The following is an 18,046-nucleotide window of genomic DNA, read 5'->3' as shown; positions in this document are numbered from 1 at the left end:
TCCAGCACACAAAGCAAACAACAAGAACTTGTAGGCCAAGACATTTTCAAGAATTAAACCAGGAGTGTAAGAATGAATGAATGAATGAATGAATGAATGAATGAATGAATGAATGAATGAATGAATGAATGAACAAGCAGGATGTTGAGGAGTGGAGGGAAGAAGGAAGGAGAGTGAGGGTGAATGAGTAAGGGGGGAGGGGGGGAGGGGTGCTGAGAGGAGGGGCAGTGGGGCTGGAGAGGCGCTGATGAGGGTAATGCAGAGGGACAGGTTCCCCGTGCAGCGCTGGAGGTGGCCTGTCACCCCTGTTCAACAGTCAGCTTTAATTACACACACACACACACACACACACACACACACACACACACACACACACACACACACACACACACACACACACACACACACACACACACACACACACACACACACACACACACACACTCCTCATTTCTCAGACACACTTAAACATCACTGTCTCTGCCTCTGTGATGTGAGGAAGCACGGCCCACACAACCCCCAACCCTGACACCACACACACACACAAAGAAACGCAGGCATACACATATTCAGTCAGCTTTAATTAGCGCCACGCGCCACACAGGGAGTCATGGCAACCCTCGTGTCCCAGGAGCAGCTGCTATTTGTATGTGTGGAAGCATGTTTGTGGGGGTGAGGGAGTGTGTGTGTACGTGTGAGTCCGTATGTGTGGAAGCATGTTTGTGGGGGTGAGGGAGTGTGCGTGTACGTGTGAGTCCGTATGTGTGGAAGCATGTTTGTGGGGGTGAGGGAGTGTGAGTGTGCGTGTACGTGTGAGTCCGTATGTGTGTTCCGTGCAGATATCAACAAAAATTCAACTCACAATGGCAAAGTAGGGGCTGTCACCCTGCCCTCCAGGAAACTATTCCTGTCCTCCTGTCACCCAGTCAGAGTATCATGTTTGTGTGTGTGTGTGTGTGTGTGTGTATAGCTGCCAAAGATGATACTCAAATTTTCATTCAAAAAATAATCATTTGAACATCTAATTTGCACATTATGTTCAAAAATGTTAGCATAAACATGTCTATTAAAATGTGCACATACCCACTAGTGTTGCCATATGCCCCATTGCGTAACATTAGCGAACGTTTAACGAAATGTGTGAATCTGCCCAGAAAGTTAAATATGCTTCATCAGTGAGGAACATGGAGAGCAGGTTTCACCTTGACAATACAGACAAAAACAACAGCAATAGAACAAAACAAATGCACACATATTAGGAAGGAGGAGCTGCAGTCGAAAGAAGTGGACAGAGTTGTTCCAGAGAGAGAGGTCAGAATAATCAGAAGAACGTGGCACACAAAACATCCAGCCTATGCCGTCTACACGGTCTCTAGACCAAGCACACTCTGCCTCTACAATCCATACAGAGACAGACATCCTCAGATTGACACAAAACGTAGTGCTATACATGTTTGGGTGAGAGGATATTTGCAGAAGAATTGTTTTGGGTAAAAGGGTCATTATTTTCTCTTTTCTGGGGAGGCCCTTTGTGTAAACTACTGCAGACTAAGCAAAATGGCTGTTCACCTAAGCATCTCAGAATCCTATCATCATCATGGAGTGTCTGCATAGTGTGTTGTGAATCTGAGTGCTATGACCTGAGACAGTTGAGATGAAAGAATGAATGACATTTAAGGACAGGAAGACAGAGGAAAACAGAGAGAGGGGGGAGAGAGGGAAACAGAGAAGGAAAGACAAACAAAGGAGGTGTGTGTGTATGTGTGTGTGTGTCTGTGTGTGTGTGGAGGGGCATCCCATGTGTACGTGAGGAGCCTAATCAGGCTAGCCAGACTCCAGACAAATGTCTCGCCACTTCAGCCGTCTGCTCCACACCTCCCTCTTCCCCTCCCCCAACCAGCACCCCTCCAGCACGCCTCTGACCTCACCCACGCCTGTCACACAAACCCCCCCATCCATGCTCCATGCTTTGGCCGTGGATGAAGGGGGGGGGGGGGGTGTGTGGCTGGCACCTCCTTGTGTCAGTTCAGTCTCTGTGATGTGTGGAAGCACGCCCCACAACCCCCCTGACACGCGCACACACGCGCACACACACGCACACACACCAAACCCCTTCAGTAGTGCTCTGCTGCTGCTGCTGCTGAACATCCCCTAAGCAGCCCCGGCGCACACCCAAGGTTGACCCTGCTCTGACCTGCCCCCCCCTCCTTCACCCCTCCTCTGTCCTCGATCTGGCTGCCTGCCCCCACTGCCTGCTCCCACAGGGACTTCCGTCTACCCCTGCCTTCAGTCCAGACATGGTTGTCTGTGTGTGTGTGTGTGTGTGTGTGTGCGTGTGTGTCTGGTGCCGCTGCTGCTCTTTGTTCCCACACACCTCCCTACACGCCTTCCAAAAGGTCAGGTTTGAGGGTACAACCCTTCCCCCAACACACACACACACCCCTCTTTTCCCCCTTCCAAGGTATTCTCAGTGTATGTTTGGGACAGCACATGTTGGGGTGTCTGGAGCCCCACTCACCCTGGTCTCCTCAGGGGGGCAGCAGGCACCCAGACTGGGGAGGAGAACAGAGGGCAAGAGGGGTGGAGAGAGACGGGAGAGGGCAAGAGGGGTGGAGAGAGACGGGAGAGCCCGCCAGGAGAGACGAGACGGGGTGGGTGGAGGAGCAACTCACATAGTCTGGAAGAGCGGCGCCGTCGTCTGTGCCCACAGGCCTGCGCAGTGACTGGGTGGCCTGCTCCAGCACCTTATTGTGCTTTTTCGACAGCAGTGCAAACAAACTGAGACACAAAAGAGAGGAAGGGAGAAAGACAAAGAAGAGAGAGAGAGAGAAAAAAACAAACAACCGTGTAAATAATGTAGCAAACATGTCAATGGCGTTAAATCATGGGAAGTGAAGGCTGCATCAGGGCTGCTGTGAGGGTCATAACACTGCGGTGCAGACAGGTCGTACTGGTCTCACTGGTGTGTCTGACCACAATACTCCCAACTGTGAGCAACATCAGGACAATGCTTCCCTCACCCACATCCAACTACAACAGCTACATCACCAGAGACCACATGACCTCACCCACGTAGACTATTATTTTCATCCTTCATTTGCTGTGTACAAACCTAATTTAAATGTGCTAGATCAGTTGTTCAGTTTAGTCGATGTGTGTCTGTTAGGGATGTTGAAATGGGGCTTATAGGGACACATTATGATAAAGAGGTTTAAAGCCAGTAGTTCATGCATGATAATGTGATAGCGACTAATATGGTCATGAACAAAAAAGTATACATGGATGGCCAAAGGTTAGAATAAAAAAAGCACAAAGTGGGTGATACACTTAAACAGGGCAAATTTGTATACTGGTACACGTCTCATGACACACAAAAGCTCTTAAGACTGATATTTTATCAGGATGGTCAAACTCCAGCTCTTGGCGAATGCAAGAGTGGGTCAATTCTCATATGACAAGCTGAAAACATGCACCTGTCCCCTTCGCACACCTAGAGCACTGATCAATGTCAACAGATCAGGCAGAGATGGAGCTGCTGCAGCTCTGTGGGTGCCTACATCCAAACCCCGGCATTCTCCTCTGCTAATCAAAACCAGTTGTCCCCGACGGCTCATACCACCCACCACAAAAACATTCCACAGGGTTTCCACACATTTTCATTGACAACATTTCAAAGATTTTCCATGACTTCTCAAGGACACTTAATGAAATTTCCATGACCTTTCACAGCCTACACATACAGGATGGGGCTAATTACTAAACAACCTTTTTCCTTTTCTAATAGTTTAGTTAACTCAAGTAGAGACCATCATTACTCTGCAAATATTAGCATAAAGAAACGTTATCCAGAGTACAATAACAGAATTAGGTTTTTGTAGCAGCACTGCTGGGCTCCATGAGCTCTCAGTGCAAGATGTTCTGTTAAAGGAATATTTGATAACACTTTATAATAACAGACCTGAATTTAAACAGCAAAGTAGCCATTACCTGACAGCTTGTTAATGATGATTAATAATGAAATGTTTGCATTCAAGCATTTAGGTCTTATTTATTACAGATAATGTTGCTTTGCAAGTGTTTTATATGCTACATTAGTATTATAATATTACTTTATAAGTAGTAGATTAGTTTTATCTTCCATGCATATTATTTCTATATATTAACCTATATCATTAACCTATATTTCATCTTTGCTATAAGAAATAGTGAATCGTTTTATTTTAAAGATCCCCCTGCGGCCATTTGGTTAAACTCTATAATGTGATGCACATTCATAATGTGATGTACATTTACAAGTTGTTTTCACGAAAAAAAATAAAACCCTTTCATGGCAAAAAACAGCTAGTATGTATCTCTGTTCTCTCTTCCTCATCCCTGAAGCGGGGATTTACTTAGCCCCGCCCCAGTCTACGCCTCTGTCGCAAAGGTCCGCCCACCCCGTCTCTGCCTAAAGATTCTAAAGAGCTATTTTCTGTTTGCCACTAACGTTTGCGAACTCTCACAGTCGCAAGCAATTTGAGGAGGTAGTTCTCCGCAAATCTGTTGGGAGTTGGATAGAGAGTTACCGCTGAGACGGAATGTTTTAAACGTATCTACCAAACAAACATGTAAGCTGTGAACGTTCACCTCTGCTCAAGAAAGTTGAACATACCTCAGGCTTTCCATGACCATGGGAATCCTGATTCCAGCTTAAATTGCTTGAGGAAGGATCTTCCTTTCACCCCACCACCCATCTCTGACACTTCAGCCATCAGCCGTCTGCTGAGGCAGGAGATGTGGTCGATAGTCATTGACCTTCAGTCAGTGGCAACCACGCAGAGTGCACAGTGTGTGTGTGTGTGTGTGTATGTGTGTGTGTGTGTGTAATATGTGCAATGGCAGACAGAGCTGTGTGGGCCTGATGGAGGGCGGTATTAAGCTACAATAATGGCCCCTCATCCATCAGCTATATAATGCCTCCCATGCCTGGCCTTCAGTTGCATGCTTCACTCACATACACACATGAACTCTCACTCTCTCACACACTCTCTCTCTCTCCCTGAAGAGTCTTTGAACTGGGTCATGTCAAGACAGACTTCTGCAGCCCAATGTTACAGTGCTGATCAATGAGATGAGCCCTGGGAGAGTTGTTTGTATTGGAGATGCACAAATCTCCATTACACTAAGCTGATGTCTCTCACACGTCCACACCGTTAGAACTGTTATGGATGTTTTTTCCATATATGTGTTGCTACACAAAAGCAATACAAGACCCAAAAACCATTCAAGAATCCTTACAGATTTCTATACAAGGGTAAAAAAACAAATCACGTATAAAACAGGCGCAGCATCTCTCTCTACTGGTTGATTGCAGACAGGTGGAACACGGGCACTGGCCGGGCCTGGGCTTGAGTTTGGAATCCAACCACTTTGTCACTGACTGATGGGGAGCTGTGGCAGATCAGGCCATTGTTTTGGCAATGGGCTGTGAGGCAGCCTGTTCCATTGTTCCATGTTTAGTCTAGACAGAGTGCCTGGAAGCTGTGTCAGGCTGACCTACTGAGAGAGCAAATTGTCTGGCCATCGGCGCAGAGCGCAGACACACACGCACACGCGCGCCCCCACACACACATACACCCCGCCTCTGTCTGTCTGGGTGCCCCATCTCTGTCTGTCTCGGTCTCCCTTTCCCCCACTCTCTCTCGATCACACACAGGCAGACAGACACACAGACACACACACACACACACACAGTCTCTCAGCATCTCTCTGGGTTTATATAAAAAAGACCCAGTCATATCCTCAGACTTACACGACGCCGTTTCAGTGCATGAAAATGCAAAAAATATGATGTAAAATATCATACAGAGTAAAAATAAATAATGCAGATATAGTTACAATAGTGTTGCTAGCGTACATATGTTTGTTGTTTTGCATATGTTGGCCAAATTAAGTGGGGGCTATGCTGGTTGCTTGGGTAATCCTGTTGGTTGCTATGGTGGTTGCTAGGTTGACATTGTGGTGGTTGCTAGGCTGTTGCTAAGGTATTTGACATGGTTGTTAGGCTGTTTCTAGGTTAGTTGTGGTGGTTGCTATGCTGGTTGCTAGGTTAAACTCATTGGTTGCTATGTTGGTTGCTAGGTTGTAACTGTGGAAGTGGTTGCTAGGCTGTTGCTAGGGTACTTGAGGTGGTTGCTAGGCTGATGCTAGGGTAGTTATGGTGGTTGCTATGCTGTTGCTAGGGTACTTGAGGTGGTTGCTAGGCGGTTGCTAGGTTAGTTGTGGTGGTTGCTATGCTGGTTGCTAGGTTAAACTCATTGGTTGCTGTATTGGTTGCTAGGTTGTAACTGTGGAAGTGGTTACTAGGCTGTTGCTAGGGTATTTGACATGGTTGCTAGGCTGTTGCTAGGATACTTGAGGTGGTTGCTAGGCTGTTGCTAGGGTAGTTATGGTGGTTGCTATGCTGTTGCTAGGTACTTGAGGTGGTTGCTAGGCTGTTGCTAGGTTAGTTGTGGTGGTTGCTATGCTGGTTGCTAGGTTAAACTCATTGGTTGCTATATTGGTTGCTAGGTTGTACCCGTGGAAGTGGTTGCTAGGCTGTTGCTAGGGTATTTGACATGGTTGCTAGGCTGTTGCTAGGGTACTTGAGGTGGTTGCTATGTTGGTTGCTAGGTAGGTGGTGGTTTAATATAGTTGGAATTGCAGTTAAATAGGTGAATAGTTTAAATGGTTAAATTGTTTAACAGTGAATTATTGTGGTGAGGACTTTTATTTTGAAACAGTTGTGGACAGAGGAAGCAGTGGAACAGGATCTGTAGTCTTAAGACAATGAGATTGTATGCTTAAAGCCTGAGAAACTGACAGTTGGTGCAGGTGGCCTGGCCACCTGGCCTAGGATTCTATCTCCCGATTGTGATGTCATCAGCCCAATGTTAAGTCTATGGGGACATTAGTTTTTAATTAAGTAGTTTTTAATTAATAGTATAAAAGTATAAAAGTATAAAAGTTACAAAGATGAAAAATACAAAGCCCGGATGTCACAAGTAAGACCTACGTAACAAAGTTTGAATGAAGTTTCTACGTTAAGCGGTTGAAGCTGCATTAACTGCGTTAGAAGAAGAAGAATAAGAAGAAGCCTAGGAAGAACATTTTCATGCACTATAATAACACGGGCTAGCACAAGGCATACATGTAGTCTACAGGTAAAGCAAAACTGTTGTGTGTGAAGAGGGTCCAGAGGAACAGGATGATGTTGGCAGAGAGCCACACTCAGACCCAACCCAACCTCCCTTTCCTCCTCTACATGCGTATTCTAGCTCCAGAGCTCTTGTAACAGCAGCACACCCCTGTGGAGAGCCAATGTTGAGCTACGACGGAAGCCAAGGGACTGACATTCCTCATCATTCCACTGACCCAGTGATGACGTTACCTGAGTCTCCCATAAATTCCATGTCATACACGACCTCACACACGCTCGTGCCAGTGGGGCGGCTGAACATCCTTGACGTTGGGAGTGTCGGCGCTAGGCTTAAGCCTGCGGATGCCCCTGACCTCACCTCATCCTCCAGAAATAGGCAGGCACTTGGGTCTGCACAGTGGACAGAAAGAGCCCAGGGCCCAACACTCAGAACCAGCCATGTGGCGCTATTACTCATAAATCACCAGAGACAGCCCACGGCCGCAAGGAACAAGTTGGCTTTTCCCCATCTTCCTGTGGTCGCCGAAACGGCCCACGAGAGGAAAAAAGAAAGGGAGGGATGCTGGTAGAGGGAGCGGGAGAGGAAGAGGAGAAAAGGACAAGACTGCAGACGAGCATGTGGCTCAGAGGACCCATGACAAGCAGTGAGGAAGAGCAGAGAGATGGGGGCACTCTGTGTGCACGCGTGCACACACCCACACACGCAGAGCCAGCCATCGGAGTGTGTGGTCCTGAGTCAGCCCCATCCTGAAAGACTGTCTTCAGGCTTCATGACTAACAAAGCTGGCCATTCATATTTCAAAAGGAACGGCTAGTCTGCCCACAGGAAGGGGATTCCTCCGGCAGCTTGAAGTCATTACGAGGCTGGCCAACTCGCATTCGGCGCTGCAGCACTGATGGGCCCCGCAGGCCAGCTCACAGAGCCTTCCTCAATAGTAAATCAGCCAAACGGCTCAATTTTCCCAGAAATCACAGCCGCCGCCGCCGCCACTGAGGAAAACAATCAACAATCAACCGAGCTGCCACTGGCATTTCGCAAATAAGCAGCCTCCCAAAAACATAAAACTAACAGCTTGTTTAGTTTGGTGTTCTTTGGTGTTCTGATCTCTCAAGGCACACTGGTTAAGAGTGTTGAGTGGTTTTGGGGCACACATAGTCCACCCTTATTGATGGTGTCAGATAAACTGGTGCAGAGATGCAGGAGCCTTATTCTCTGTGTTATAGTCACATGAACACCAGGATTTATTACACACTGGGGTATGCACGGTGGTACTGAACACACACAATCATGGCCACCCCCCACCCCGCTCACACACACACCAGGATTTATTACACACTGGGGTATGCATGGTGGTACTGAACACACACAATCATGGCCACCCCCCACCCCGCTCACACACACACACACACACACTTAGCCATAACTCTGCCAAGAGCCACACCTGAGCAGGAGGGGTAGGACAGGGGAACGGTCGAGTGGGGTGAGTTCTCTTGGCTTGCCAGATTTGTGGAAATACTCCATTCGGGGCTGTCTGAGGAGGCTCTCACATTTGCATTTTAAAGATGAGGTCATTCTCCATTGACAGCCCACGGCACCATTTCAGCCCAGGCCGGCTATTGTGCTTGAGCAGCCACTTTCAGTCACAAAGAGCACAATGAGTGATAGACTGTATGGATTTTATCTATATAGTATTTAAATCCACTTTATGCACTGTTTTGTCGACGCCAAAAGGTCTTGAAAAATACAAAAACACAGAGAGACCGACAGAAGGAGAGAAAGACCGAGATCCAAAAATGATCTGGTATAACAATATCTATCACATGCCACAGTCCAAGTACACAAAGCTTCACCTGAATGCTACTTTTAACCATAAAGGGGAAAAAACCCAGGAACTCTGACCTTTCCATATTAAGCCATAAACATTAAGAACATAGCTGCTGGCATGAATGGGAGACTAAGTTGTCAAAGTGAGCAGCCAGGCAGTGAGACTGACGCAGAGCAATAACCTCTGTTGGCAGGGCTGTTGCCAGGACAGCGCACACACAGCATGTTGCCTAGTGTGTGGGAGTGGCTCCTGGTGATGTGAACAGAGGTTTGGCCAATCTCAGACATGGAGTGTATTACTGGTTTCGTGAAAAGAAAATGAAAAAAGAAATATGTGAGAAAAGCCAAGGCAGAACAAGAAGCCATTAGTTATGTAACTCTAAAGTACATCAACGTGAGACTCGCTCAGTCTGAAGTTCCTGTGTGCTCTGCATTTGAGGTGCAAAAGGCACTCTGCCGCTTTATTCCAGGTATAACTGAAGATAAAAGTACGGAGTGTGGACTTGGCAGAGAGGGTGGGCCAGGCCGGGGGTGAGACAAGGGGCTCCATTTCTCTGTCAGCTCCCCACTGTCCCTAATCACTGTGGATTGCCATCTTGGCTTCTGGGTTTCTCCCCAACACAATAGCTCAGGGTTTTGTGGTAAGGGTGGGAGGGCAAGAGAACAATAAACCAAATGAACAATCCTTACACAAGCACCCCAATCAGACCACCACTTAACATTCTGACCTGACTTAAAATAGGACCCTGCTGGGAAACACAAGAAGAGAATACAAAATAAATAGGAATATCATCATAATTAAGGGAGCCATATGTTTTTCTCCTCCTCACTCTAGTCTCAATGTGACACGAGTTTCCCTCTGTTGTGTGTTTGGCAAGTTCCTCAGCACCACAGAAATCTCAATTCAAACCAGATCAGACCAGCGCTTGGCCCAATGTTCCCTGCGAGCATTAGTGTGTGTTTTATTCGCATGTGCGCCTGTATGTCGTGGCGTGAATGACAGAATGAATGTGTGCAAATGTGTTTGTTTGTGTGTATGAGCATTTAAGGGGATATGCATGTACAGATCTCTGTGTCTTCTAAGAGACCTAATTAAAATGAGGAGCAAAGAGCAAAGTCTAACGTCTGACTACAGCCAGAGACTTTCTAATGTGGAGACACAGCACTCAAAAAATACTCCATAGAAATGCATGGGGCTAGTTTGTCACGCCAATATGGCCGTTGTCTACACATATCCCACCCCTTCCTCGGCAAAACGTCGACATGTGTATACATTGAGCCAATCATGTGGTGTGATGTGAATACATTGAGCCAATCATATGGTGTGTTGTGAAGACATCGTGCCAATCATGTGTTGTGATCTTGCCGCTGGAGCAAGATTGGTGTCGTAAAGCCTTGCGCACGCGCATTTCTACCGAAATGGATGCCTGACGAGTGCCCAAAAAGCGTTGTCAAATGGCCGCCAAGTGGAGGGACTTGCCTAAAAGGACTTTGCTACAGCTAAGACCCAAAGCAAACACATGGGTGGGTCAGCTCAATGCTCCCACACCTCACGTGATGCTTTTAGTTCCTGTAAGAGACACTTTGCTTGTTGCCTGGTTATGCCCTTTGGCCATCTTTTAAATTAGGGCCCTAAGATTTAAAAATCTGGTTGCTAGTTTAGTAACATTGGGCAAGATCCTAAGGAAAATCATTGGTGGATCTGCTCAAAGCTCCCACGTGAAAGTGTTAGCTTTGTTCATGTAGAAAACACTTTGCTTGTTGATGAAGCAATTGGCCCATTGTTTAAATGAGGGCCCTAGGTGTGAGAGTGTGCGAGGCCTCACCTTATGATGCGCTGAGCTGCATACTGATGCAGGCAGCGGAACTGGGCCGACATGTTGGCCAGGGCAGCCAGGCAATTGGTGTGGAGATATTTATCCTGCAAGGCAAAGCACAACATGCCAAACTGCACAACAGCCAGTCTGATAACACAACTAGCAGTTCTCTCCAGAGAGGGAGCTCCTTACCCTGGTGCGGGTCATGTTGAACTGGATGGTCCGGATCACTACCAGAATCAGCAAACTGCCCAAGGAGATCTCCGTCAACGTGCGTTCTGTGTACCAGGTGATGTTCTTTAGTACCTATGAGGAAAACAGAGCAAGAGTTAAACTCAATGGAAAGGAGGAGTTAGTCAGCTGAATAATGAAAGATGTCTTTGAAAGGAGTGCAGCCATGTGGAAAAAATGAGAGCACACTACATTGCCTGTGGTCAGTCTCACCACAACTACAACAATTGTGTATACACACTCATAAAAGTGTGGTGGCATTTCAGAGTTCAGTGGCTCCTGAGCAGCAATCATTATCTGACTCTGAGGTCAATGAGTAAACATGAGTGAGAGACAGACACAGAGAAAATAGGGTGAGACAGAGACAGAGACAGAGAGAGAGAGAGAGAGAGAGAGAGAGAGAGAGAGAGAGAATATTCAAACATACTAAAAACAGAAATGAGAAAGAAAACACTGAAAACTAGGGGAAGAGGGGTGAGTGTGTAGCATCTCATATACAAAGCATACAAACTATGGGGCGAATTCTCCTATTTGTGCATAAATTGCGCATAAGCTTTTTTAAAGCGCTTTAGTTACGCACTTTTCAGTTACGAACTTTTCAGTTACGCGCATTCTCCCATTCCCGCTTATGTCGTACCCACAGTGCAAAGGTTCTAAATCAAGGTGGCCTTATGAAAGAGGCGTGATTTATTTCAGACTGATCCAACACCTCGTTTATTAAGGTTGATATGAAAATGTGGAACTTTTTTTACTCATAACTCTTTTTATGGACATTAATGTTTGGATTTTTTAATATGTGTGGATTACCTAAGTTAATACTAACGTCTGGAGAAAATGTCATGCGAATAGCCTCACTGGAAGTATACTTAATGAAAAAAATTTTGACATGTTCAATACCCCGCTGTATATGCAACTCTCAATCAGTAAATTTTTCGGGACCCCACTAGCTTCCTACGACTAAATAATGCTGCTGGAAAAATTTCTAGGGTAAACACTGGACAGACAGACACACACACACACACACAGAGCTGTGCTACAAACTATGTTACTACAAACAGCGAACCCTGTATCAAAACAAAATAGTTTGTGCAAAGCATAAAAGTATGTTGTGTAGCTGTCTAGTACGTATTCCAGCTACTGCAAAATGGGTGCAGTGCTTAGAAATGTAAAAAAGCTTGTTATTAAGACATATGGATCTGTGTGTGTTTTACTAAAATGACCACATACTGGCTAATGAAGATGCATCAGCACAGGAGGGGAGAGAGGAAGACAAATTGTCACTACCCCACTGAGGTGAATATTTAATGATGGCTGGCTTCTGGCTTTCCACAGATAAGCCCTGGAGAGTCCCCTACTGTAGCACCAAACATAGACAGGCAGGGGCGTTTTTACCGTAACTAAATTCTTAGCCAGACAACAAAATAGAACCAAGCAAAAAGGAAAATAAAACACTGACCTGGCACAAAAACAGTATACTATATGATTGTTAGGTCTAAAAATCCAAATATCTAGTCACATCTATGTCACTCTGACCTGCTGTTTTTAAGACAATATGCAGTGACATTAGCAGCCAACAGACAAAACTTGAGCCAGTTTTCAGCTATTGCACATCCTAACACAGACCATCTCCTATATCTGTGTGGAGTGAAGGCCTACAGCATGTTTCCCATGGCCAGGTGTGTGCTAAGGTTTTTTTCCCCATTACCCTTAGTAATCATTAACAATTTCACTGAAATTGTAGGCTATTCATTTAATTGAAATTCATTTGAATTTGCATGTCATGAAATTGCTTCTAAACCTGACTGTATTTAATCTACCGTTTTGCACATTTGTTTATATTCCTTGAAACCATATTGGTCAGGAATGTTGCACATGTGCAGCTAACAACCAATCACACCTCAAACACTGCACAACACAGCTGCTTGAGCTACAGTATGGGTTCATGTGTGGCTTTCCAACATTATGTGTCAAAATATCAGAGTTTATTAGTGGCAGGGGGCAATAAACAGTAACAAACTTATTGTGGCTTTTGAATGCATAATATCATGGTGGATGTTCTCATGTTAAAAAGTGTGCCGCAAGAGAAAACATTTGTGAAACTCTGGCCTACAGAACAGAAGTGGTACATGAAGTAAGAGGTGCATCACCTGCACTGGCCTGACTAGGGCTTAGTATCATCTTAGAATCATATTGGATTCAAAAGCAATCATATTGGATTCAGACATCACATCAGATAAAGAGATCACTCAATACTGTGGGTAAGACCATTGAAGTAACACAACATATTTATTTACTATTCCAAAATGTATCTTTAAAAAAAGAATATTTAGAACTAAGAAAGGCTGTCTATCCGGATATAATGGATTGTAAAACACAAAGATGTCCCCACCCATCCCTTTTGTCTTAAAGTAGCTGCTATTGTGCTTGAAAAGGCAAGACATGGAATAAGTGTAGGTAGTCTGTAGGACAACAGGGGATTACACAAACACTGCCCATGACAACAGCACTTTTCAGAACTGTTTGAGACAGACCAACAGAGAGGAGGGGGAAGGAGACAGAGAAACTTGGAGTTTGAATATTTTTAGGTTATTTTAGGTTATTATTATGTGGTTGTGGTTGTGTGTGTGTGCAATATGCATACGTTTTGAATACTTACCACCTCATGGACAGAGCGGTTGAAGCTGTCATCCTCCGTGAGGATGAGGAGGATGATGAGGGCCATGTACACATGGTGTGAGTTCTTATCCTCCACATGGTAGAGGATCTCTAAAATAGGTATGACCTGTGGGGAGATGTCTGCATTAGGACTGGGTATGATCTGTGGGGAGAGGTCTGCATTAGGACTAGGTAACTGGGTTTCTCATGCAGATTCATGAACAAGCATCATGTATGAAGCCAGCCATTGTAGAAATGTCTGTGCAACACTCTAAAACACCCATCACTTTAAACCACGTTGTGGAACGGCTGACCCATTTCCCTTGTGCATTTTCCCAGGACCATGTATTATTTTAGTTCAAGGAAATAGAGAAATCTTTTTTGTAAGTACTCGCATACATTTATAAGTGCCAGGTGGTTTGAGTGGCTGTTTACTGATGCTGATGATAGGTTAAATACAATCCTCAAAGAATGACTGAGCATGACTAAAAGCAATTTTCAAGCAAGGGCAGAAAAACAAGCATGAACACACATAAAACTAGAACTAAATGTTTGTTATTAAAGACATGGAGAGTCTGACCGTACATTTAATAGCTTTTGCCATCAGAATATATTTGGCAAGATTGGTTTACACATACCCATGACAATTTACACAGCATTTTGATCTGTTATAAAATTCAGCATTTCATATGGTCTGTGCGATGACCCTCTTGAGATATTACAGATATTACCATTTTTCTCAGTTGCTTCTGTGCATTTCTCAAAATCCATACAGTGGATTACCTGCAAAAGTGTGTAACTTGCAAAAAATGTTTAGTTCATGTCTTAAAAGCAAGTATTTATGCCTTCAGAATGAAAAGTCCCTGTGCCATTGTTTAAGGACAAGATAGTGAAAATGGGTGAGGTTTTTGAGGACTGATTTAAAATGAACACACAATGAACTAATGCCTAAAAGTTTTGGGGTTAGGACTATTCCACAAACAACAAGTAGAATGCATTTTGACCACCATGTCATAAGCAATCAATAATGAGAAATTGCTTTTATGATGTGCCAAAGCGACTAGATGATGTGAATTCTGATTTGAGAAATGCACCAAAGCGACTGAGAAAAACTGTAACACAAGCAGTCAAATCTGTGATGCTGCGGAGGAAACTTCTCCTCTTCCAATACAACCTGCTGCCCGCCACTGTCCCCAACCCAAATTCAGAATCTCTCAAGTCTACATTCTAGCATCATATTATGTCACAACTATTTGGGAACACGTTCAGGTAGTGAGAGTTTACCTGGCCAGTAAGGGATTATGTAAGACAACTCAAGACAATAATAATATCCTTCTGCGAGAGGCGGAGATTAATTCGTAGAACGGCACAACTACCCAGTCCTGGACAAGCACAAGAAAATTCCGCTAGATCTCCGCCTACATGCGGGCGGCCATTTCTAAGCGTTTCTGCTGCTTTTGATATGACTGCAGCTGATAAGGGAGAGCACAGTGGCAGTGCAGCAACAGCAGGAGGTGGTGGTCTAATGGAGATGCTGTTTTGAAGCATTGCTTTAGAGAGTGGCTTCACTGTGCTGGGATCTGTGCACATAGTGCATATAGTATAGTGGTGACATTCTATAAGATTATCACTGATTCAAAAGGCACATGCAGGTCAGGTGGAAGGAAACCTGAGGTTTTTTTACCAGAGGGATAGAAAAGAAATGACTTGGTGGAGTAGGGGGTGGGGATGCGCATATGTGTGTGTGTGTGTGTGTGTGTGTGTGTATATATATATGTGTATATGTGTGTGTGTGTGTGTGTGTATGTGTGTATATATATATATATGTGTGCGTGTGTGCGTGTGTGCGTGCGTGCGTGCGTGCGTGTGTGTGTATATATGTGTGTGTGTGTGTGTGTGTATGTATGTGTGTGTCTGTGTGTGTATGTGTGTGTATGTGTGTGTGCGTGAGTGTATGTGCGTGCGTGCGTGCGTGTGTGTGCGTATATATATGTGCGTGCGTGCGTGCGTGTGTGCTCACCAGGTTCTCCATGTCAGTGCGGGACAGCATGTAGGTTCTCATGTTCTGATTCTGGTGCAGGAGTGTGTAGAGCAGCAGCGTGGCCTGGTCAGACGTCTGCTGCTCACAGAGCGCCGTGTACAGACTGTTGAAGTTGATCTGGAAGGTGTGTGGTTGTGGTGACGGCATGGATGAAGTGTCTTCAATAACACACACACACACACACACACACACACACACACACACACACACACACACACACACACACACACACACACACACACACACACACACAATAAGAACATATCATTATTCAAATAGTGCATGCTGCTAATGTATAGTTTGTGTCTATGTGTTTAGGGTGTGTGAAAGGACATTTTTTTGAAAAGCTTTTCAAAGGACATGTTTTTTAAGAGCTTTTCAAAGCAGGGAGGTGTGGGAGATCCAGGTGACTCACCTTGTGTATTCTTGAAGCACGTGACAGCCTGCCTGTAGGCATTGGGGAGTTCTGGACCATCGGTCAAATTGGCTAGAACGAGCAGAAGGAGCAGGCTCTGATTGGACAGCGGCAGAGGGTTCTGTTCCTGGTCAAGCCCAGGTTTGCTACCGGCTCCACCTAGTGTGAACACCGTCCACAGGCCACCTGGGAAAAGACATGCGCACAAAGCATCTTAGAATTTAGTGTTTCTATGGCTGGATGACACTGAGAGACTTCACAAACGTACCCATTGTAAAATAGGATTTCTACTTCTGGCTGTAGTCCACACTGTGGATTTTTTTATTTAATTTATATAGTATATTGAGTATTTTGTTTTGTTAGTTTTTCTTATCTTCTACTGTCTCTATTGTACAGTGGAGTTTTGTTATATGTTATATGTTTATACTTATATTTACCATTTCTGCTGTAAGTGCATGTTGTGTGTGACGTCTGTATGCTACTGAGACCTTGAATTTCCCCTTGGGGATCAATAAAGTATCTATCTATCTATCTATCTATCTATCTCTAGTATGATGACAGGAGGCCAGGCTTTTCCAACGGCAGGCAGGCGGGCAGTACCAAAGAGGCCGAGCGCTCCTGATTACTGCACTCACACTGGCTCTCCAACAGCTCCCTTGACTGGACATGACTCAAGCTCTGATTAAAGGCACACTATGCAGGTTTTTTAGCTTAATAAGCAAGTTTTTTCGCTTAATTTACCTTCATTTAACAGCTTCAGAGTCATTGGAATGGTTATATGACTTTTTTTGGGTTGAATGGTGGCCGTCTCGCTTCCCCCTAGCGCCTGTGAGCGGAAAAACCACCCTTGCAACTGTGGGCCTGGCGGGCCGACGGCCTCAGTGTCAGGAAGTATAACGAGTGTAACGAATTGCTTTACTGCATTCAAATGCACATACACGCCAGGCACAGGCTAGAAAAAGGTAGCGATGGAGTTTCTCAGACATTCGTCATGACAAAGCCAGCAAAAAAGAAGCAAAAACCGAGAAAACAGTAAGGAAATTGCCAATACTGCATAGTTTACATTTAAGAGAGGGGGACACTGTGTTGTGTTGGAGCTCAATGCAGCCCCAGCTCCACCTAGAGGGCTTGGAGCTGAAATAAGCCACACTCTGACAGTGAGTGAGAGAGTGAGAGAGTGAGTGAGCCAGTGTTTGTGTGTGTGTGTGTGTGTGTGTGTGTGTGTGTGTGTGTGTGTGTGTGTGTGTTTCTGTCTGTGTGGTTTGAGTCTGATGTCCGTCTCCATTCCTAATGACCTGCGGCTGGCCATGGAGACCCAATGTCCAGAAGACTCAGCTTTCCCGGATAAACAGACAGCATTTAAAAGGAAAGTCCAGCATCAGCAGCGCCAGGCTCAGGCTCCCTTCAACTGTGGTCAGAATGTGTGTGTGTGTGTGTGATATCTAATGACGCAGACTGTGGTCAGCGGAGCACTGTGGAGATAAGGGAGACTGACCTCTGATCTCTGTCCCACACAGACACCAGTTGACTAGTTCTACACACGTACACACACACAGACAGCCATGAAGACTTCCTGACTAGCCCAGTCACTCATGCTCTCTTCCCACATCCACACACTCTCCGTTTCTCCCTCTCTGTCTCACACACACACACACACACACACACACACACACACACACACACACACACACACACACACACACACACACACACACACACACACACACACACACACACACACACACACACACACACACACACACACACACACACACACACACACACACACACACACACACACACACACACACACACACACACACACACACCTCCTCTGACCAAACTCTGTCTGTCTTCCTTCCCATGGCCTGCCACAAAAACAGAA

General features: G+C 45.4%; 1 protein-coding gene across 1 annotated transcript in view; it reads right to left on the bottom strand.

The window, feature by feature from the left end:
- dym (dymeclin) overlaps positions 1-18,046 on the bottom strand; it is a 71,916-nt gene that overhangs the window by 18,780 nt on the left and 35,090 nt on the right. The window contains exons 9-14 of the mRNA XM_076283743.1: positions 16,162-16,347; positions 15,726-15,904; positions 13,707-13,832; positions 11,012-11,125; positions 10,829-10,923; positions 2,673-2,778 (exon numbers count right to left, since the gene is read on the bottom strand). Of these exons, the coding sequence (XP_076139858.1) occupies positions 2,673-2,778; positions 10,829-10,923; positions 11,012-11,125; positions 13,707-13,832; positions 15,726-15,904; positions 16,162-16,347 (806 nt within the window). The remainder of the gene's footprint in view (positions 1-2,672; positions 2,779-10,828; positions 10,924-11,011; positions 11,126-13,706; positions 13,833-15,725; positions 15,905-16,161; positions 16,348-18,046) is intronic.

This window comes from Alosa pseudoharengus, unplaced genomic scaffold (assembly GCF_046254945.1).
Source record: "Alosa pseudoharengus isolate Yale_2024_CS ecotype anadromous, Long Island Sound unplaced genomic scaffold, YU_APseudo_1.1 YU_APseudo_1.1_scf_14, whole genome shotgun sequence".
Classification (NCBI taxonomy): domain Eukaryota; kingdom Metazoa; phylum Chordata; class Actinopteri; order Clupeiformes; family Clupeidae; genus Alosa; species Alosa pseudoharengus.
This window is presented reverse-complemented; position numbering and strand designations above follow the sequence as displayed.